This window comes from Takifugu rubripes, chromosome 19 (assembly GCF_901000725.2).
Source record: "Takifugu rubripes chromosome 19, fTakRub1.2, whole genome shotgun sequence".
Taxonomy (NCBI): Eukaryota; Metazoa; Chordata; class Actinopteri; order Tetraodontiformes; family Tetraodontidae; genus Takifugu; species Takifugu rubripes.
Window position 1 is genome coordinate 13196851 of NC_042303.1, and position 21403 is coordinate 13218253.

General features: G+C 45.9%; 4 protein-coding genes across 8 annotated transcripts; 2 read left to right on the plus strand and 2 right to left on the minus strand.

Annotated features, from left to right (window-relative positions):
• Positions 1-168: 168 nt before the first annotated feature.
• Positions 169-6451, minus strand: nab2 (NGFI-A binding protein 2 (EGR1 binding protein 2)). 3 transcript variants are annotated; one of them, XM_029827195.1, is made up of 8 exons: positions 6121-6449; positions 5822-5919; positions 4685-5601; positions 4469-4602; positions 3850-3901; positions 3646-3754; positions 3374-3565; positions 170-1639 (listed from the first exon to the last, which is right to left on the minus strand). In XM_029827195.1, exons 3-8 carry the CDS (start codon positions 5588-5590, stop codon positions 1542-1544), a joined length of 1491 nt encoding a protein of 496 aa, XP_029683055.1. In that variant the 5' UTR covers positions 5591-5601; positions 5822-5919; positions 6121-6449; the 3' UTR covers positions 170-1541. The 3 variants fall into 3 exon arrangements, with proteins under 3 accessions (XP_029683057.1, XP_029683055.1, XP_029683056.1); XM_029827196.1 differs by having other exon boundaries at positions 5995-6125; XM_029827197.1 differs by lacking the exon at positions 5822-5919 and having other exon boundaries at positions 169-1639; positions 6121-6451.
• A 497-nt stretch (positions 6452-6948) lies between these two features.
• dnajc14 (DnaJ (Hsp40) homolog, subfamily C, member 14) lies at positions 6949-13575 on the plus strand. 3 transcript variants are annotated; one of them, XM_029826405.1, is made up of 9 exons: positions 6949-7071; positions 8132-9526; positions 9631-9737; positions 9822-9941; positions 10090-10250; positions 10375-10474; positions 10578-10868; positions 13196-13201; positions 13380-13575. In XM_029826405.1, the coding sequence occupies exons 2-9, from the start codon at positions 8312-8314 to the stop codon at positions 13510-13512; spliced, it is 2133 nt and encodes a 710-aa protein (XP_029682265.1). In that variant the 5' UTR covers positions 6949-7071; positions 8132-8311; the 3' UTR covers positions 13513-13575. The 3 variants fall into 3 exon arrangements, with proteins under 3 accessions (XP_029682265.1, XP_003973569.3, XP_029682266.1); XM_029826406.1 differs by lacking the exon at positions 6949-7071 and adding an exon at positions 7078-7269; XM_003973520.3 differs by lacking the exons at positions 13196-13201; positions 13380-13575 and adding an exon at positions 12555-13173.
• Positions 13576-13621: 46 nt separating this feature from the next.
• On the minus strand, positions 13622-17346 carry inpp1 (inositol polyphosphate-1-phosphatase). Its single transcript, XM_003973519.3, has 6 exons — positions 17189-17346; positions 16386-16591; positions 16251-16311; positions 15081-15281; positions 14826-15000; positions 13622-14279 (listed from the first exon to the last, which is right to left on the minus strand). Exons 2-6 carry the CDS (start codon positions 16587-16589, stop codon positions 13805-13807), a joined length of 1116 nt encoding a protein of 371 aa, XP_003973568.1. The 5' UTR covers positions 16590-16591; positions 17189-17346; the 3' UTR covers positions 13622-13804.
• Positions 17347-17476: 130 nt separating this feature from the next.
• On the plus strand, positions 17477-20348 carry LOC101068034 (protein S100-B-like). The gene is made up of 3 exons (XM_003973518.3): positions 17477-18507; positions 18633-18773; positions 19246-20348. The coding sequence occupies exons 1-3, from the start codon at positions 18502-18504 to the stop codon at positions 19390-19392; spliced, it is 294 nt and encodes a 97-aa protein (XP_003973567.2). The 5' UTR covers positions 17477-18501; the 3' UTR covers positions 19393-20348.
• The last annotated feature ends 1055 nt before the right edge of the window (positions 20349-21403 follow it).

Below are 21403 nucleotides of genomic sequence, written 5' to 3' on the forward strand. Positions count from 1 at the left end.
AGAGACAATCAGCCACAGTCCTTGTTAAACAGATGAGCTTTACCAGATAGTGGAGCTCAATTAACAGTAATTAGGTTCAACAAATATGATCCGAAAGAGCCTCCGGGGCCCATGAATATGCATCATGCATGATGATACGTACCATTAAAATACTGATATTGAACTAAAGACAGTATGATCTGCTATATAATTTTACACCTCTTTTTGAGAAGTCAGTGCTCCAAATAGTCCTAACGTTCCTGAATTTCAATGAAGATTTATAAAGATATATTTTCTTGGAACAGGTTTTGATCAGAGCCCTGCAAAACTCCACTTGAGCTGTAATTATTTATTTTTTAACTGCACTGGGGTTGCAGTGACCTTTGGGAACCAGTTCCAGAAAAAAAATGAGGTCTGAGCTGAAAATGAGATTTGAAATACGGTTGTGCATCTTGTGCTACTTTTGTGGCTGCTGCAAAAAAAAATCAATGGAGGATGAGAGTGCAGGTGAGTCACGGGGCTGTAACATGGTTAACAAGCCAGACAACAGCAGAGGTGTTGCTTCAACTCCTGCAGCCTCGTCCACACATCAGAGGTAATGAAAAGCTACAACACATTGCCAGAAGCAAAGAGCCTTTATCAAATAAAATAACATTTATTTAGATGTAACAAAATAAATAATCTGTCCTGCAACACAATGAACCGATGTTTGAGAAACGGGTAACTGGAGCACGTAAGCTAGCCTGCTGATACTCATGATGCGAAGATCCTGAAGGTTTTTTTTCCCGCTATCAAACGTACAAAAAAAGGGTAAAATAAGCTGATGCAGTAAAGCATTACCCCAAATATGTTAAACATGTTTTTGGAAACAGAATCTTCCTCTAGACTTCAGAAATCCCTCCTACTGATCTGATAAATTTAGGGATACTTGTCATGTTCAGATTTTATACAGTTCCACTAGAGACTGCACACAAACACAGAATGCAGAGAAGCATGAGAACAAACATGCGGATTGAATAATGCATCTGTCTCCTAAACCTTATGTAGCCGGTGCTGGAAAAGGTGCTTCATCATCCCTCAGAGTACAGAATGTGAGGGATGACCATGTGTTTGGGGTCAGATATGCTGGATCCCCTGAGTTCCCTGTTCATATCTTGTAAGCAAATAAATGAGGCCACTTCTAAACTTAAAAAAAACAACATCTTTGTTTTATCTGGCCACATTATTGATCTGAATACTGAGAACAATATTATAGAATTAGTTTCCTGAGGATAAAGAGATGCTTTTCGTACAAGTTGTTTTGGATTAAGAGAACTGGAGTACAAAATACGTGTGTGTGCGCGTTCGTCTATGATTTCAGAAGTTGCACTGCCCCCTGTTGGCTGAATCCCACCTCAGCTCAAAGGGTGAAATAAATTAAAGATATCAATTTACACTGAATAAATTGAATTTTACTGTTCAGGGCATAAAGTCTCTGTGTAAAAAAAGGATAGAAAAACAAAAACACATCTGGGTAGCAGAATTTCAGAGGAGCAGAGCGGAGAGCGAGCGGCCGGGTGTGTTCACTTGCGGCGTTGGTTGGCGTCGTCCCTGGCGATGGAGGGGCTGCTGCTCCTGCAGGCTGTTAACAAGCTTCGCCTTTCCACTTTACTGTCAGCATCTGAGGAGGAGCGCAAACACTGAGACACAGCTTCAGATGTTTCTATCTGTTTTAACCTCTGGCTTGTTCATTGAAATGAAGCATATTGGCATAAACTACTTTGAGGTCTCATTTCGTGTTCCGTCAAACACGCTGGAACATTCATCCAAACCAAAAGATCCGATAGGAGATGAATACTGCAAATTCCAGAAAAGGAGTTCATGTCAACAATGTGTACTTGATCACTGACGTTTCACAGCATCTCTGATATCAACGTTGACTTGATGGCACGCAGCTGAATCTACCAGCAGCTGAATCTACAGGTGCTTCCAACGCGCAGATGTTGGATTGTGAAAGTCGAGGTGACCCAGCGGCGACAGCGAGGGGAAGATCAGAAGCGTGAGGCGCAGAGAATGGCGAAGATGCGTGAGCGATAAGCGCTTGGAGCTGACGTCAGGCAGGAAACATGTGTCTATTTTGTTTCCGCAGTCCTTTTGGAACAGTGCAAAGATGTATTTAAAGAAGAAGAGAAAAAAAGAAACTCGGTGCCATTTCCCTGCCCACCTGTTTTATTTTCGTACACTGTCGCTTGGTGAGTCAGTGCAACGCCCCTCCAATTACATCCCACTCCCTCGCCCCCACGCCCCATCCATCCCGCCCTTCAGCCCACTCAACTAACTCACTCTGACGTCAATTTCTTCTGCAAGGGTTGCGGCTGGGAGTGGGGGGGCGCGGGGGGCTGCCACCTACGGAGGACTTCCTTCCACCACCCCCACCCCTCGAGCCTTGGCTGGCTTGCTTTCTCCTCGCCTCATCTCTGCCCAGATCATTGCTTTTCTCTTCCTCTCCTTCCTTTTTGTGAGGAAGCCGTGATGCATTAGATAAATCCTACACTCACAGGGTATTAAGAAAGTGCCATGGCAGTGTAACACCCCCCTACCCCCCAGCCCATCCCACCCCCAGTCTCAATCTTTCTCTCCACATAGCGCTCCCCTCCTCACTTCTGTGGTCTCCCATTTTGCAGACTGGTGTAGTTCAGCCGTGCGTGGTGGGAGGCGCCGCCTGCTGTGACTCACTGCCAGTTCGAGCTCTAAAGCTATCAAATATTCATTGTCAGGAGAGGCTTGTGGGCCTTTGTCTGTCGGTTCAATAAGCGCCCTTTTCATTCCTGCCCAAAATTAATTGAACGCTTCACATGCGTCGATACTTTGGCGGGGATGACGAGACGCTCGTTGCCACTCACAGGCCAGTTTGCTTTAAGTTTAACACAACTAATCACAGCTGGTGGTACACCAGGGCGTGTGTAAATCAGAGATAAAGGGTCCAGGGTGCAGCTGTTGCCCTCTCAGAAGTGCTGTTTACACCTTGTTGATGTCAGACAAAAGCAGTGCTCAGCCGTCGATCATATCCCATCAAATGACCAACTTAGAGAAGTCTATGTAAAATTTGTAATGGAAGAAAATAGCTTTCAATTCAAATGCCATCTATAGTGGGGGGAGGTGAGGGGGCATTCCCAGTCCATCACCAGTATGCAAACGATGATTCTTTAGACAACTCTCGTCCTTATTTACAATTTACCTTTATCTCAAGAGACCTGGGGGAGGCCTCGTTTTTTTAAAGTCTATTCATATTTTCACCTGATGCTAGGCCCAAAAAATAATGAATATGGATTCGCTAATTATTATCTAACTACTGAAATATCTTTACTTGTGCATTATTTAAGGCATACCGTATTTCCCTGATGGGGTAACTCACCTGTAGAGTGGATTCCTTCTGACGCTAGGCTCATCATGCACGATCCGGCGCGGTCATGTGACACCATGCGCGCCAACCGCAGCCCTTCGTCCATTAGCGTTTGCTGTATGAGATGGCGACTCCAGCTGGCAGGGCTGGAGGTGTCCGTGTGGGAGCGGGGGGGTGGAGACTGGTTGCACTGTGAGCTGACGTCTAACAGAGACAGGTTGAGTGGCTGAAGAGGCGCAGGGACAAAATAAAGCATTCATTTTGTTTGGACGTGGCTCTCTTACCATGTGATGCCCCGTCGGGGCTCTCTGCAGATGAACTGTCATCTTCTGCCCTCTGGGCCAACAGATCTGAGCCATCCGCCCCCGCGAGGGAAGAAACACCCTCAGTTCCCTGAAACACATGCCAGTTAATGCAGGTGAAAGGAACCATGTGAATTTGTGATGCTCATTAGAATGACAGAGCGATGAGTTAATCTGGAGACTGACCTCGTGTTTCGCTCTCTTCTGGGGCAAAAGGCTGGTCTCATCTGCATTAGTCCTGCAGAAGAAGTGAAGTTTAGCTAGCTAACATTGTTTAACATTCGAAGTATTCCTTGAAAATGTGTCATGCGTTGAATGTTCAACACAATGACCCAAAGTGGATGGTAAAAGTCACTTTTAGTGATAAAAAAACACACCCAAAAAAAAACCAATAAAGAAATCTAGAGCAAAGATGTCTGAAATGCATTTGAGATGAACTCTGTTTGGATGGTTTCATGGCTGACGTCGGGACGAGCGTGTTTTTCAAACCTGGGCTGTCATTTACTTTCATAAAGGTTAATGACAAGGTTCAGTTAAACACACGGGGGATCTGTGTATTCCTGAGTGGCTCCACGCTCCAGTTGATTACGCTCACTCCCAAAGAGGTTGGAGTTGATTTCCCACTTTAATCGGAACCAGATCATAAATTGTGTAGCATAGAGAAGGTGAAGTGAACTATGCTGAAACCATCTACATTTAGTTTTTATAGAAACACAATACAGTCACTAAACTCTAAACCAACACAAACGGCAGCCTTGTTGGACGCTGCTTTGATCATTTATTCTTCTTCCTTCAGCGACTGTACCTTGCGTGCTTTAGCGTGGAGGTGTAGGCGCATTTTCTTGCCACCTGTCTGGCCAAAGAAAAGAGCTCCACCCGTCTGAGAAGAAGCGCATTGTCGCGCATGCAGAACTGGGCTGCGGCTTCATTGATGATGAGCTGGGAGGGAATAGAGCAGGAAGGAATATCAACATTTGTGGCGCCGTGCACGGCCCAACGCTTACTTGTTTATTTCGATTACCTCGTGATGCGAGAGCTGCTTTCCTTCTCTCCTCTTCGAGTCAAAGCGTCCGTAGATCAGACTGTACTTCCGGATCTCCTCCTCCTTGTTCACATCCTGGGACTCCATCCTAAAGATGTGGCCCACTGTCTTTGCCATCTTCTTATTCATCCTCAGGAGAGATTTCACCTCAGCGGGGTCAGACCTGGGCAGAGTCCTGAAGACCCTCTCCACGCTCTCCACCACCGCCCTCGCTGTCTCCCCGTCTAACTGTCCGGTTGGCCACGCTGATAGGGCTGCAGGCACGTGAGAAGCGGAGGGACTCGGAGATGTGGAGGGACCCGGGGGACACGTTGTCAGCAGAGGGGGACTAGAAGGCTCCTCTTCTATTCCAGAGGTAGAGGTGCAGTTCCCATCAGACTCTGGGTTGAGCCAGTGTGCATCCATAGGGGACAGTTTTTCCCTGTAGTGGGTGTCTGGTGGCTGTGGAGAGGCCTGAGAGCCTGGACTCCTCGGACTCCCACTGTGCATTGGGGTGAGGCAGGCCCTATCCTCTCTTTCACAGGGAGACCCCGGCTGCCCATTGCTCACAGACTTCCGTGGCCCACCGGCAGGTCTGCTTACACCTGTCCCGTCCACTTTGAACAGTGGAAGTCCCCCAATAGGGACATTGGGGACGGGCTGGCTGAAAAGGGTGGGGTTCGCCGCCCAGTCTCGAAGGGCTTTCTGCAGCCTGCGCACGTGCAGCGGCTTGGTGGCCATGCCGACCAGCGCCATGATCTCCAGGAACTCCTCCTCGGCAGCCTCGCAGAGCTGCTGCACATCGTCGCCGCCCTGCTGGATGAAGGTTTCGTAGTAGGCCAGCAGGTTGGCTCTCTGCAGGACCCGATAGAGTTGCAGCTCCCCAAGCGTGCGTGGCAGGGACATGGCACACGGCACTGGAAAGTTTGGACACGAACTTGTTAACATGCAGGCAGATAGAGTCTGTGCAACTATCAGCCTTGAGTATATCTTAATTTGCTTTTTAATGTTGAGGGACAGAGATAGAAGTCGGTTTTGTTTCCCCCCCTCCATCATATTGCTGAATTAAATATCTGATTGAATCAACAGAATCCACTTTTACATGCTTCAACTAGAGTACGCGCAAACTACTCTTACCTTTTCAACTGCAGTCACACAGATGCGCGCAGAATACTTGGCGTAATTAAAGGCGCCTCTTCAACCACCAAACGCCACCGCTCGCTTTTACCCGCGGACTGAAATGGATCAGGATATAGTTTAAATTGGTCAATGAGACATTTCACCTTAAAGCTAAACTAACGTGGAGACACCTGGATTGTTATTTTTTTTGCCTCCAGTTCTCCTGCAGACACCGATGGGAGCCTGTGCCAGTCCAGATGTTGGCAGAAAACACCTGGCTCAAAGACGCGTCGCGCTTGTCATTGTTCGATTCTTACCCTGCTGCTTATCGCCGAAAGCTTCCCCGGCTCAGATTGGCGTAGTAAATCCCCTTTGCGTATCGTACCTCGTCTGAAATCACTGGCAGAAACCCTCCTCCGGCGCACCGTATTGGTTGCTGACTGCCCTGTCTGTGTGGGCTGGAGAATGACGGGGGCGGACTGCAGCACGCCATCTGACCGAAAAAGAGCCTTCCTCTCCCGGTAGAGAGGCGGTTTTCAAATTGGAAATGTAGGTGGTGTTGGTGGGGGCTTGAAATTAACCCTCTGCGTCTTCAAGCTCGGTCTTCTCCGCAGAGGCGTTGAGGGGATCTCATAGTTTGCAATATTAGAGATAAACATGCAGCAGTGTAAGGCACAGTGCACCAGTGTTTCAGACGTCTGACGAGTCGTCAGAACGGTAGAGCTTATTGGTCTGAAAACTTGAAAGGAGATTAAAGAAAACATCACAAAACAATTGCGGAAGTGAGAAAACGTTCAAATTTGATATATTCGTTTATTTATTTTTATATAAAACACATTTCGCTGTAAATACGGTTCCTATCTTTGAAGAGTTTTTCCTGCATGTTTCATATCATTGTTCTTTTTAATATTTAATATTAACAACGTATTAACATATTCAAAGTCATTATATAATACGGGGATTTTTAAAAATCTATTCTTACATTTCTGCTATTATTATTATTGACTTATATTTCAGACCTACGGCAGGTAGAACTAAAAATGATCAAATTGTCATGTTTAAACTGGCCTTTGTTGTGCCTTTTCAAAACAATAGGTGGCGGTAGAGCCCATTTCAAAACAGATACCAACAAAGAAGTAAAAGGGGGCGGAGGCGGAGGACGATGTAGTCGTAAAATAAGTGGAAAATGTGTAGAAGAAGAAGTGGCTAAAAAAATAACAACACGGGCAGTTGGCAGTCTAAAAACAGGTTGCAAATTTGTCTGCAAGGTATATAAAACATGTAGTTTGTTTGAAGATGAAATAGGCACGATTTTCCCCTCTTGTCTGTACCCGTCATCTGTCTGGAATATGCCTTACTTTACTCGTGAAGCCCTGTGGAAGGGAGGAACAAGCGTTAATATGAGCTAGTTTAGCTAGCTAACGAGTATTTGCTCATCTAATCATTTGTGAGATAGTCGATAACAGGTATCTGTCGCTCTGTTTTTTTTAATGTTCGTGTTCGACCTTTTAAGAATAGGAATATTCGTGTTAGCTATTCAGCGGTAGGCTAATTTCTATTTCCGATTGCTTGTCATTCTCTTGGCTGCTTGCTTCCTCATGCTAACATCCTGGTTATCTGTTTTTGAGAACTGTGTTTTATACGTCGTCTTTTTTTGATTTAGCTAAATTAATGATAAGTTAGTCCCTCATTCGTGCCATCATGGAAAGTGGAAGGAGTGCTGTTGTAAATCAGGCCTTTCTCCTTTTTAAAGGTCAAACCTGTGGTCCCCCGTTCTTGCACACTGCTTTTAGCTAAATGAATTCGCAAACATAATACATATAACCATGTGCTCTACTCTCACATATTTAAGAAGTCGGTAGATAAATGTATTTGTGTATATGTTTAATGGCCGTTTAAAGAAAGAATGATATCTTTTATTGCCATTATGCAACAGTTAAACGAAATTGGTCGGCCAGATAGAGGGTCGGGTCTAAAAGAAAAAGTTTACGTTCATGTTCATTTGGATTAAATCCTCAATTTTCCAGACCACATCAAGGTTTCATGTAGGATGCCACACAGTACCTTTCTGACCAAATGAATTGGGGAAATGACAAAGAGCACCTTGTTTATTTGTTGCATTAATGCAACCGCTTTGTTGGGCTGCATATGTGTATTTAAGAACTGCTGGAGTTTAAATCATATTACCCAAGTTCTGATAATTGATTAATGTATGCAAATTACTTAATTGTATTTTAAGCCAATTTCTATGATATATTGTGCTTGGAATATGCAAAATCAGTATTTTGTAGTTCGTGTTTCAAAAACTGTTCCTTTTTTACTTTTCAGCCAAATGACCTGATATGTGATGTCAGCTGGAAGCAGTTGCTGACATGGTAGACCTGAGATGCACCTATAGCAGCCCCCACTCTCAGCTTGTATTGAGAGCCTGGGAGAGTTATCACAACCTAATGCATCTAGGATGCCATTGTCCCCAGTATTCCAAATTTGCTGCAGATCAATAGGAACATGGAGAGAGAAACAGCTGAGATGGAGATGGATTGTCTAACAGACTCGGATGAGGAGGTCCCTTGCTGTGATTCCACCTCAGTTACGTCTTCTAGCCAGTGGAAAACCAGGCCGAATAATGACGACTGCCAACAGGAGGAAGAAGCAGCCTATCTGAAATCTCAGGACACCCCAAGCTCAGCCATTCCACAAGACTATGGAATTAGTGAAGTAGAATATTGTGGATCTATAGAGGCCAAAGATGACACAGTGGATGGGTTTGAACATGACGGCATCGCAGATCAAGAGAACTGCCATGTCATAAATCAAGACGAGGATGATGCGGCAAAGGAGCAGCACATGAACGGAGAATCTGACTGGAGGAACGAGGGATCTGGTAGGAGATTTAAGCGGATGAGCGGTGGATTCGTTTCCGAGCAGGGAAATCAAAACACCCTGTTCTCAATGCCAAAAGGCAACTTTATGTCGAGCGGCAGCCGACACAGGCAGACCCGGAGACGCAACCTCCACCATCACCATCAGCAGAGCAGAGGCCGCAGGAGGACAGGAAACCAACTGGTCTCGGCTTTTAAAGAGATCCTGTCCGAGTCTCTGAGCTTCTGGTGCATCTCCTGCATCCACATGATGATTGAAATTATTGTCACATTAACTCACAATTGCGGTGTGGGTGTGGAGACCGGAGGTGTGAAACTTTACAAGTTTGGGCAGCAGCTCCTTGCAAAGATCACAGATATAGCAGGGTTAAAGGCAGACGCCAGCCGGATTCTAAATTGGACAAAATGTGTAGGAGGTGCTCTTGTAGACAAATTGGTTCGGGCATTCAAATGGGCAAAGAAGATCGCCTTATCGTGTTTGAAAATCTTCTGTGGTTTAATTCTTCTGGGCTCTCAGTGGACAAAGGGTTTGTTGGCGCGGATTGGTGGAGAGAGGGGAAAGTGCTTTTGGACAGTGTTTCAGGAGACAAGAGTTTGGAAGATGGCGGTGTCTCTATTGGAGAAAGTCCAATGCAGGTTCCGAAGGGACGGCCACGCAACAGCGTCCAGCCCTAACTCACCCAGCAGGGCAGGAAGAGGCCAGCCTGGCCAGGAGCTGGAGAGGCTGCTGGCCTTGGCGGAGGTACCAGAGGATGAACTCGACCCCTTCACGGTTCTGGGCGTGGAGCTGCACGCCACCGAAGCTGAGCTGAAGAAAGCCTACAGACAGCTGGCTGTCCAGGTTTGTGTGAAGCTCCAGCTTTGGGATGTCTGATTTACTGACTAATAAGTTGCCTCTGATATGGAAATGTACTCCTTTACTCATGCGACCTGGTTCTCTTTTAGGTCCACCCAGACAAGAATAAACACCCACGAGCTGGAGAGGCATTCAAAGTTCTAAGGGCTGCCTGGGATATAGTCAGCAACCCAGAGACACGGAGAGAGTACGAGATGTGAGTACACACAACAGGTTAATCAGCTTTAGCCTTTTAGTCCAGAAAGGTGTCTCCAGCTGCTCTTGTCGTGGTCCTTCTCAGGAAGCGCATGGCTGCAACTGAACTCTCAAAGTCCATGAATGAGTTTCTGACCAAGCTGCAGGATGACCTGAAAGAAGCCATGAACACTATGATGTGCACCAAGTGTGAGGGCAAACACAGGTATGTGACTACACTAAAGATTTACAGATGTTTGTGATCCGTCTGTCAACATGAGACACTTAAGATAATATATAATTAGCTGACAAACATGTTGTGGGTACAGCTCAGTTAGCTTGGCTATTACAATTGCTTGTGTGCACATTTGCAGGCGGTTCGAGATGGATCGTGACCCCGCTGAAGCCCGGTTCTGTGCTGAATGCAAGCGTTGCCATAGTGCAGAGGAAGGGGACTTGTGGGCGGAGTCTAGCATGTTAGGCCTGCGCATCACATACTTTGCCTGTATGGACGGAAAGGTCTATGACATCACAGGTGATCATCACATTTTGGTCCCGCTCGCTCGTACGGTTTTCCATCCACTCCCAAAGTGGTTTCAGGGTTTTTCCCAGTGCAGTTCCATTTCTGGCACGTGACTTGTGATTCTGTTACATTTCAGAGTGGGCAGGTTGCCAGAGGATAGGCATTTCTCCTGACACGCACCGTGTGCCCTACCACATTTCATTTGGTTCAAAGAACAGCAATCCTCCACGACACAGGTGCTGCCATCGTCAGGCTTATATCGATGGTGTTGTTTTGTGTGTTGTGTGTTTGTGTGAGTGAGAAATATAACGGCAGGTATTTCCCAACCTGTGCTCCCAGGCCCCCCTCAGAGCACACCACAGGTCCAACCAACCCCGCAGATCTGCAGGACTTCTTCAACCGCATCTTCAAAGGAGCACCTCCCAACAACATGGCTGCCAACGGGGGCTTCTTCCCCTCAGGTCCCCCCCATCACCCGCAGCCTGGCGCAGGAGTGCCCCCCTTCTCCCCTCCCACTGGCCCGACTGGCTTCTACATGCCAGGAAGCCACCGGACTGAAGCCAGCGAGCCGTGGGCCGAAGGCGGGAAGCCTCCCAGAAGGAGGAAGAAAGTGCGTAAACCCTTCCAGAGGTGAAGCCTGCAGACACAGCAGTTGATGGCCACGTTTGTCTGTCACTTACCTGTCGGCATGCCACGATCGGGAGCATGAAGGGTGTTGACGTGGGGTAAATCTGCGCTCAGAGCAGCTGAAGGACAGAAGAGGAGCCTCTTAACAGGGGAGTGAAGGAGGGTTGAAGGCACAGCCAAGATGGTGCTTTACCTCTCATTTCACCTTGTGTTTCTCATGGTCTTTCTCCAAATGTAGCTTTGGCAATGAAATCCTTACTAGGATGCTGTAAGTTAACATTTCCTTACATCATTTCCTGTCTACTTTTTTTTTGCATTGCACGGTTTGAACGCCTGTGTTTTACCACCTCTCTCACTTTTGCCAGTAAGGGTTTGTATGAAGGAGACCCTCTCCTCCTCTCCTCTTGAAGAGATGTTTACAGTCATTCACGATAAGAGAAGTGTGGCGACAATTCGCAAGAATGAAGGCAGAACCAGCCAGATCTGGCCCTGATGTGGCCAAAGGCAAAACTCACTTTTTTGTCGGCTCGGACGGCAGCTTTTTTCTTGACAGAAGGCAGGTTGTGAAGTTCTGGTAGTAGCTACAGTCAGGAATTCGGATGTAACTCCTCATTCAACCCGGCGGTCCTTCATGGTTGTCTAAATAAAACAGTTCTCCAGGAGTGCGCTTTCAAAAAAATTTAGACTTTTCTAAAACTGACATTTTGTGCCACTTACCAGAGATTCACATAAGACCCTGCTGTGAAATTACGTTAAAATCCGCAGTGAAACGGGCGAGATTATGTGCTTTTTTTTTGCAATAGAGATTCCGGGATGCTATATTTTGGTTGTTTATTTGCTATGTTTATTGTTGCAGCTCCAGATTGGCATTAGAATTTCAGCCCACGTTCAGATGTGGCAGGAAGGTCAGCGGTTCAGTGTTGTTCCTCTAAAACCAGCTGAGCTGCTCTGAAAAAAAGGCCCCAGAGGCCCCCGAAGCTTGGCATCTGCAGAGATCCGTAGATTGATATAATCTGATGTTTGTAATGCTGTGAAATTGGTGTATTTTTGGGCAGTTTGGCTTCTCAGCAATTCTTAAATAAGACATCAATGGGATATATTGGCGGTATTTGATCATGCTAATGCTAGCTAAAATGTAGGCATTTTGATCAGGGTTTGATGTCCTTCAAAAATTGGGTTATTTTTTTTTGTGGTGCCATTCTTTGAGTTTCAAACAGAATTAAAATGCAGATTAAAATCCTTCAGGTTGTAGAAAATTAAAAAAAAAATCGGTGTGGTTTTCTGATCGTCGTGCTGATATAATTTCAGAGAATTGAATCGATTGTTTACGGCTACCAGGCGAAGAAAAATAGAGAACCGTGGTATGAAAAGATTTTTCTTATTAAATCAACAGTTGAATTTTTCCCCTGTTGATCTGCACCACCATAGTGATTACAGCAGGGATTTTGTACCGCTGTCAGTTCTTTTGCCTCAGACTCCTCCAGCTGCAGCCGACTGAGGTGTAAATCACTAATTTACACAGCGGGTTAGAAACAACAAACAGCCATCAGAATGCCGAGGTGCTGCTATTGGAATTCATTTTATAATTTGCTTTAAAATGGGTCTTGAAAAGATGAAACTTCCGTGTTTAAGCCGACTGATACAGCCTGTAATTTTTTTTTTTGTCATTCTCCACTTTTTTTGTTGCAGAAGTTGCTGGTTTTCAGAGATGGATTGAGCGTTTGTCAGCTGAAGTTGTTCTCATTTAAACAAGTAAATAAAAATATATGAGAAGTTCAGGATTTATCATGTAAATGTAAAAAATAAATAAAAAAAATGCTGCTGTAGCAGCAAGAATGTAGCGAAAGCAAAGAATAAATCTGTCTGGCCTGAGAGACTTAAGCTCCACTAAATGTTAAATCCACATTTGATTTATGGATATAGGTAATTGAACTGATTTTCTGTCCACAGTTAAGTAAAAAAACACAAATTAATTCAGTCCATGTCCAGGAAGCTGCATCCTGGGTTGTGTATGAAGCCAGGAGTGTGTTGTTTTCCACATTTTTACTTGAACACGTGGTCCCGTGTGCTCGCAGCAGCAGCCCGAAGTCTGACACTTCAATGAAGGCACCAACCCACTTTGTTTTATTTTCAAATTTCTAACAGAATATGCAGAATATTGCAAAATAAAAAAAAAAACAAGTCTGACAATCATCAGGGTTTTTACTGGGAATTGAGGTTCCCCGGCTGTAGAACACTTCTGAAAGATCGTCGGGTATCGTTCCCCACCTTTTCTGGTTTTCAAAATAAAGATGATTTCCTATATGCACACTGTTGTTTTTCATTCCCAGCAACCACACTGGGTCACAGACAGAACCACCATCGGTTCTGCCCTTCAAACCTCCCCAGAATGGCTGCGTTTCAGTTTTACCTCATAAGGCTTCCCTCTGATCTCACCTCGATGTGTGGCAGCCTAGCTGGGCTGCACCTCTGCTCCTTAGAAGGAGTTTGTTTGGAGGGTTTCAGATCCCCGAGCATGCTGGGATTTGACATTTGGCCCATGGATCATGGATCGCCTCTGGACTTGACCGGCTTTTCCTCAGCACCTCTCCACGGATGCCATCGACATCCCACCTCCAGACTGAGGAATCTCCCCACCGACCATTAATTACCAAACAAAAGTCAGAAATGATGCAGTGATGAAGCTATAAAAGCTTATAAAACACAAATCTTCCCAGCTCCGACGGCCTCCAATAAAATGAATATCCGACCCAGACTGGATGTTCATATTTTAATAAACATGTTTATAACTTTTAACATAAAATCTGAATATATGTGCTCCAATGCTGGTGTACAAAATCTGGAGACCAGCTTAAAATATTTCATTTTTCCATACTCTCTAAATAACCCCCCCCCTCCCCCCCAGGTTAACATGAATATCGTATTTGCGCTGCTGCAGATTAAAGTTTGCCTTTCAGAGTTCTGATGACGCTGTGGAGCTGCGCTTGGTCTCGGTAGGCCACCAGCCCGCCGTGGTTGGCCCAGCGGTCTGCCCCCTTACATTCCTCGCGGGGCTGGTGGTAGGTCAGTTCTGTCTGGCCGTCCTGCAGGGACTCAGCCAGGTCGGCCACGCCCCCCCCGAGGGCACGCAGCAGGGCGTGGGGCGCGCAGGAGTCCCACTTAAAGGTGCTCCCCTCTGAAAGCACGTAGATGTCGGCCAGGCCCTGGATGACGCACAGGATCTTGTAGCCGGCGCCGGACGCGTACATCAGCTTGTCGGGGCCGTAGAAGGAGATCAGGGCCTCTTTCACCACCTGCTTCTCGCTGGAGCTCAGCACCACAGACGGCCCTCTGTCCGGGACGTCTTTAGGCCGGGACTCTGAGCTGGTGTTGACGCCGCCGCAGGACACACCCCAGAAGTGGCGGCCGCTCCAGCTGCAAACGCAGATAATTAGCGGTGTTTGAGGGTGTTTACCTTTGGGGGGAAGGAGCCGGTGATTTCGAAGATAAATGATGGGTTTATTTCCTCCCTGCAGCAGCTGGCCCGTCTCAGATGTTCCATTTACACAGACGCTAACTCATTTTTTATTGCCAGCAGAAACGATGACACGGTGCTATAAAGTTTATGGGGCGAGCCACTCGGCTTATTTACTCAATAGCAGTTAGAAGTCAACATTCATCTGAAACTTTTCCCAGCCTCCTCTTTCATTCGCTTCATTTGGCTGTTTTAGGCACCAATGTGAGACTCCGGGCTTTAAAGTGAAGCTTGATTTACACGCTTGAGACTAAAAACCAGCCCGTGTGATCATTGTCCACCGGAGGAAAACAGCCATGCGAGGCTGGAGGTGAGAGGGATCCAGCCAGGTAAAAGGCGCTTTGGGTATAATCCTGTAAACGCAGCCCTGCGGCCCTTCATGTAAATGAGATGAAAATGTGAATGAGGGCTCACATGAGAGCAGCTGTGAGCGTTCCCTAACTCACCTTCCGCTGGCTGGGTCCTTGTAGTTGAACGGCTGGTTGATGACGCCCATCACTGGCTCGCCGCTGCTCCGTAGATAAACCCCGATCAGGACCAGAGCGCAGTGGAGGCCTGAAGGGAAGAGGCGGCCCTCCTCCAGCACCTCCTCCCGACCCTCGATGTACTGGCTGGTGGCATCTTGGCGAGAAACGAGAGGCGAGAGTTGCTCATCTCGGCTGTGGACGAGGTCGCTGCGGGTGGGTTAAACGGCCGTTCACCTATCGGGTCGATCCAGATGCCAAGATCGGAGGGGTTGAGGGGCACCATCAGGGCATCTGCCTGGGCGTCGGTGGTCACTGGGTCCCGGTGGATGGCTCGGGCCAGCAGGGACGCTGCGGTGTGATTATTATCCAGCACGGATGCCAGCAGCGTTGCAGTCTCCCCCTCCGTGCTGCACACGGTGACCGTCACGCTCTCTCCTGGTGAGACATTCAATGACTTCTCAACTTCTTGGTAGTTAATTCCAGTGTTTGTCCTGCACATCTGAGGACCAGGATGTGGGCAAGACCAGTAAAAACAGGCTGTATAGTGTCGAGGCCTTCAGAGATGCTTGTGATTTAAACAGGGGCTGCAACAGGTGGCAAATGTGGCCATTCAACACACAGAAGTAAAGGACATGATTGAAACTGAGACACTGAGAAGGAAATGATCTAAAATGCACAGAAGGACCCGGCGTATCTGCTCACTTCGGTTCTCTGGACATTGTTTTGTGAGTTTCCCTCCCTCTCTCCAGGGGAATTCATGTTATGAAGAAAGAAAACGCAATGTTCTAGTCTTCGGAGTAAACAGTCTCTGCTGTGAGACAACGCTGACGCGTCGCAGCGGAGATGCTGCCGATGCTGCCTCAGGAGAGTTGTAGCCATAAATGTGTGTTTCCACGGAAACACATTAACATGCCTCTGTGAATGACACCAAGTCAAACTTAATCTGCGTTACTGACTTCACTCGGTGCTGATTTTCTTTCAATGCAACTGCCAATATTGCATTACAGGGTTCGGCTAGCCCTAAATGAAACTTAAGTACAGGTTGCTACGGTTACCAAACAGTCAAAGGTGAACCACGATGTGAGATTAGAGGTTCAACACTGTATGTAGCATCCAAAGTCCGAGTACGCAGGGCATCAACGTAACCTTGATGCTATGACGACACACAGTTGCCTCATAAACTGGTCATTCACTGAGTCTTGGCCAGACTTTGCTGAACTTGTAGTTTCCACCACTGCAGCTGCAGAGAATTCCGCTGGACTTCAAGGAAGTTCGAGGGTGGGTTGGTTAACAAACCAGTCTTGTCGCATCCCTCGTTATAAATAGTTTGCCTCCTGTTTTGCAACTCTGACCATTTTCAAACAGAACTGAAACAGAAAGTAAAATGCAAGACTGATCAATTACCAAGCCCATTTTCAAACTTGTTGGACTCCTCTCCGTGGATGAAGCCGACCATCTCCGGGAACTGAACACAAGAAGAGCAAAGATTACGCTCCGCCACCAATCTGGTGTCACCTCACCACCATCTCGCTCCCTCACCTGAGCACCGACGTCGTGCCGGATCATCTCCTGGATCACCACATCGGCGAGCGTCTTAAAGTCCTGGACGAACTTCTTGTTCTTGTCGTCGCCCGTCTTCTCCTGGACGAGGAGCTGGAAGAGGGGGGCCTCCTGCCTGCACACCCGGGCCACGTTGGCCGCTTTCTCAGCCACCTGCAGCAGCAGCCTCAGCAGATCAGCCATGCCTAAAGAGAAGAACAGAGCGAGTTTAGTCAACATAGCAATGGAAACTGTGAGTGTGAGAGGAAAAGGAGCGGTGAGGTCGTCACACTTTCACATGCTCAGCTAAATATAGCCTCAAAATGAAAACAGGGCATTTCTGAAAAAAAGAAAGAAAAAAAAAAGCTTTGAGTCAGAGATGTGTTTTCAGGTTTGCATTTAAAACCAGCTCCGATCTCCCCAACAGCACCCTTTAGTTTAATGAGCAATCATGTAAAACACAGGTACAATTACATAACTGTCATTAAAATTAGGAAGCAAAAAAATAAAAAAATAAAAAAATCAGCAATATTCACCAAGAAAGGAACCTATTGTTGCTGTTTTCACATTTAAATCCTAGAGTAAATTATCAGACAGTTCCAAGAAGATGCCAAAGATTAAAATCAACATCACCGTAGTTCTTTTGATCTGCAAGTGCAGACAACTTAATTGCAGAGCTGATGCTAAGGCTTTAGCTTAGCATTGATGGCATTCCAGCTCAGATAATGAAGCAAAGGAATTTAAAGGTCAGGAGGCATAAAGCAAAGACTGACTGAAGCCACACCAACACCCAGCATACACACCGTGTGATGTCCTCCTGACCGCCGCCTTCGGTGACTGCGGGCGTCCGAGCACCGTAGTGACAGAGACCGCCGAGGGTTCGGGAAGAACGGGCGGACGCGGAGCTCTCGGTGGCAGCGGAGGACCTAATTAACGCTGGAAACCGTCCGCGCTCGCTTCTTTACGTCACGCAGACTTTCCCAGGGCAGGAAGGGCGGGTCACGCTGCTCCGCGCGCGACACCGCCTGTTCAGAGGGTTGGACGAAACACGTCAGAGCGCGCGGCGAGAACCTTCACGGTGACGACGACCGGAAGTGCTGCGGTGCGTTTAGGTACAAATGGGAACTGCGAATACAACGATCGAGAGCGGATCTTTGTTTTTATTTTAGCAAGTGAAACCACTTTCAGGCATCGCGAAACCTCTTTTTCAGTCTTTTACTTAGACCAATATGAGCATATGCAAAATTTGGAAACAGATGTTCATCTATAACCAATGAAAAAACATTCTTTTAAAATTAAAACACATCTTACTCTATTTGCACGAGTAATTTATCATAACTCCCTGTCACCAAATTACAGTATTTGGTTTGGTCTGTCAGGTTATTTCAAATGATCTATTTTGATACTGCTATAGGTAATTTGTTGTTATTTTTAAAATATGCTGTTTATGTGACTGAAAATCAAGTGCAGTATCCATAATGATGCAGTGTTTTTAACGGCAGATTTTGCTTCTGTTTACCCGTGTCTTTTGTATGTTCACGCCTTAAAACCAAAATATAACCGATCGATAATGTAAACATTTATGTAAACCTTTATGTTTTTTTTGTTTTTGTTTTTTTTTAAATCCAAGCCCAAGATATTCTAACATCGTAGCCTAAGTGGAGGCTGTTCTGCAAATCCCAACCACGTTTTACTGTGGAGCTTTATGGACAATTCTAAACCTCAAATTCATCTTTACTGTCACTGATACACTAACACAGAGTGAAGCACACCATTCCTTTCTACTGTCCTTTGATATCTGACCAAGTTTTTGGGATACCTCTGATATAAATTCGATATGACTAAAATGATTTGGAATTTATGATTTCACTGAAGACTACAGCACTTGAGTGTGAAATGGAGAAACATGACCACAGTGAGTTAGCAAATGGCTTTTGGTCAAGCTTCTGACCACTGGTTTCCATTAGTCCATTATGCAGCACATGAGACACGAGCCTCCATGTGTCTCATCAATACTGATTAGTGTCGACTGTAGACTGGGTGAGGCAGTCAGTCAGCGCGCTGCTGGAGGATCCGTCAGCTGCTCTCTGAATAAGACTCCCTTACAAGACCAGAAATGGAGGTAAGAAAGATGAAACATCACAGCCATAGAGTTTATTTTTTTAGCAACAAGAAAGCATGAAGACAAAACTGTAATATAAATCACAAAACTCCCAGAGATGATTGAAACTGTTGAAACGTCTGCAGCCTTTAGATGACATATCAGAGCTGGAGAAAGGCATGGTTTCCATCATCCAGATTTTCCACAAATACTCTGGATTCAAGTGCAAGCTGAAGAAGGCTGAGCTGAAAGATCTCATCAACAATGAGATGAGTACTTTCATCAAGGTAAGCCAAACAAATGGCTGAGGCTTGGGTATTTATGGCAGCAGATTACAGGAGAACAATATTTACTGATGATTCACATAAGAAGCTGCAGCCACTTTCATGTTTCAGCAGCAGTAGGTGTCAGCTAAAAGGGTGGATGTGTTCATAAGAGATTTGGGGCAATTCAAGGTCAGAGATGCTGATTTGTGACTAATTTCTGAAACTGAATGAAAAAATGGAAATCTCACATTCGCTAAACAAACTAACAAACCCGTTCACCCACTGTGGATGAGGCTGATCACTGCTAAGCACATTTTGTGAGGACATGATTCCTCATTTCCTCCAGCAAACATACAATACTATGTTTGCCAGAAGAGGGATCAGAGCAGATCCCTTCTGCAGATCGACTGTAATCTTGATGTATTTGAAAGGTTGCTCTGCTATGAAAAGGAATATGTCTTCTTATATGAGTTTATGTTTCCATGCTGAACAGAAAATCCAAGAAAATGAGACGCTGGACAGGCTTTTTGCAGACCTTGACCAGAACGGAGACCTGGAAATTGACTTCAAAGAGTTCATCGCTCTCATTGCCATGGTTACTTCAGCATGTCAAGAACTCTTTGTACCCAACAATAGTTAGTATGCATGCATTAGAGCTACTCCACACATTAGAATGTTATAGAAAGTTCCAAAAAATAAGTTGCCAAATTATATTTTGAAGACTTTGAATTTAAAGACCTGTTAAAATTCAGCATGATGCATGTTGAGAACTAACAAATGACATTAAAAGAGGATAACGTGGTTTGAAGCTCCCTTAATTGAAGTAAGGGAAAACATCTTAAGCAAAGCAAAGAACGCGCACTTTGCTAATAATGTGCCTACACTGAAATCTAAAACTGCATTAAATATTATATAGAGACATATATGTGGATATGCTATATTAAGTGCAGAAGATGGCCTTGTTAATCAGTATTGCCACAGGAAATTTGGTATTATTCATACGGTTTAAAATGATTAAAGTATAAAGCGTTTGATTGTAGTTGCACAATCCCACCGACAGAGGCCCTGTTTTATTTTAAAAGTGGTTCTACAACGGATCAATAGCAAGGCAGACAACACTAATACCCAATCCAGAAACCACAAGTCTGCAAAATAGGGCAGTAGCTTCAATTCTAAACCACGGAAGTTCAATTATCTGTAGTTAGAAACCTTAACAGCATTAGTTAATCACCAACATTTATCATATCATGACCTCTGTAATGCAGAGGAGTGGAGTTTGGGATGTCCACACCCTGATGTTAAAGGGGAACACAAGCACTCTCACAGCATGTCCTGCAGACAGATATGTGCAACCTTTATCAAAACCATCGTAATCCCACTCAGAAGCACTGATCATTACAGCACCAGAACAGGAGGAGAGGACACAAAAGCCCAAACAGGACACAAAATGGGCCGAGGCACCTCTGGGACTTCCAGGGAGGATGGTGGAGTCATATTCTGTTATTCAGTGAGAATCCACACCAACTAATGTTCCTTTTGAAGAGATGTATATGCTTCTGGTCTTTAGTTGTGAAATAAAAGTCACATGAGGAAATCAAGAAGAATAATCCTGGTCTGTGTGTAACACTGATAGGACAATTATGTCTCAGGGGCTCTTTTCAACATGGAGATAATTGCCCTCGATGCGAAAAACTGTGTCAGCGTGTTAACACCTGCACTGCAGGAGCTTTAATGTGCTCAATGGAGCAGGATGGAGTCCTGCGTGACGCTTTAGTCATATTACAGATGCGACTGAGGTGGGTTTGTGTCCTGATTCAGTGTCTGAGAGGATCCTTCGTGGCAGACGTGCACCCGCAGTCTCGCCCCTCCGTACCTGTCTGACCCCCTGCCCTCCTCCCACCATGTGGACTCAAGGTAACGCGACATATCGGAAACATTGATTCTCTCCCTCTGATGAAATGGAAAGAAAGGGTTAGGCTTCCATTTGCACTCAATTTCAAATAAACTTCAAAAACGATTTGGTCATTTTGCGAGGGTGAAAGATTCCCGTGGGCGAATTTTGACTCAGGAGCCACAGCTGGAGGGATTCAGAAGTGTGGGTGTCAAGTGCAGAAACCGCTGCTCGATAAAAAGTGAGGTAATCTGAGGTTGTCGTGGGTTTAAGGAGTTGCTGGAGGTGCTCTGGCCTGGAGATTTTAATAAAACCTCTCCTTCCCTGGCTGCGATGACGCCGGTTTCCACAGCAACTCCATCTTCTACTTATCTTTGCACACGTGAGTAGATCTTCTCCTAAACACCTCGTGAGGCTGCTTCACTCGTGATTTTTCTTTCCCCTTAAAAAGCATTTAGATCGAGACAGACTCTGTTACGTCTCTAGATGGATCCTGTTGTGCTTCTCGCAGCCTGCCCGAGAAAGGTCACCAGTGACGTTTCTTCTTCTCCGGAACACTCTGTGATGCCTCCACCCTCGCTGAGAGCAGCGGAGCACAGACTGTACGGCGATTGTCTCATCGGTCAGAAAATTGTGATTCCGGCTCCTCCGTGATGAATGAGTGCATCAACAAATAATGGGAGACGAGCAGTCGCATGAAGCGGCGGCAAATGAGAAATGCGTCCAAACGACAGTTTAATTGTCCTCCCCCAGCGGGTGC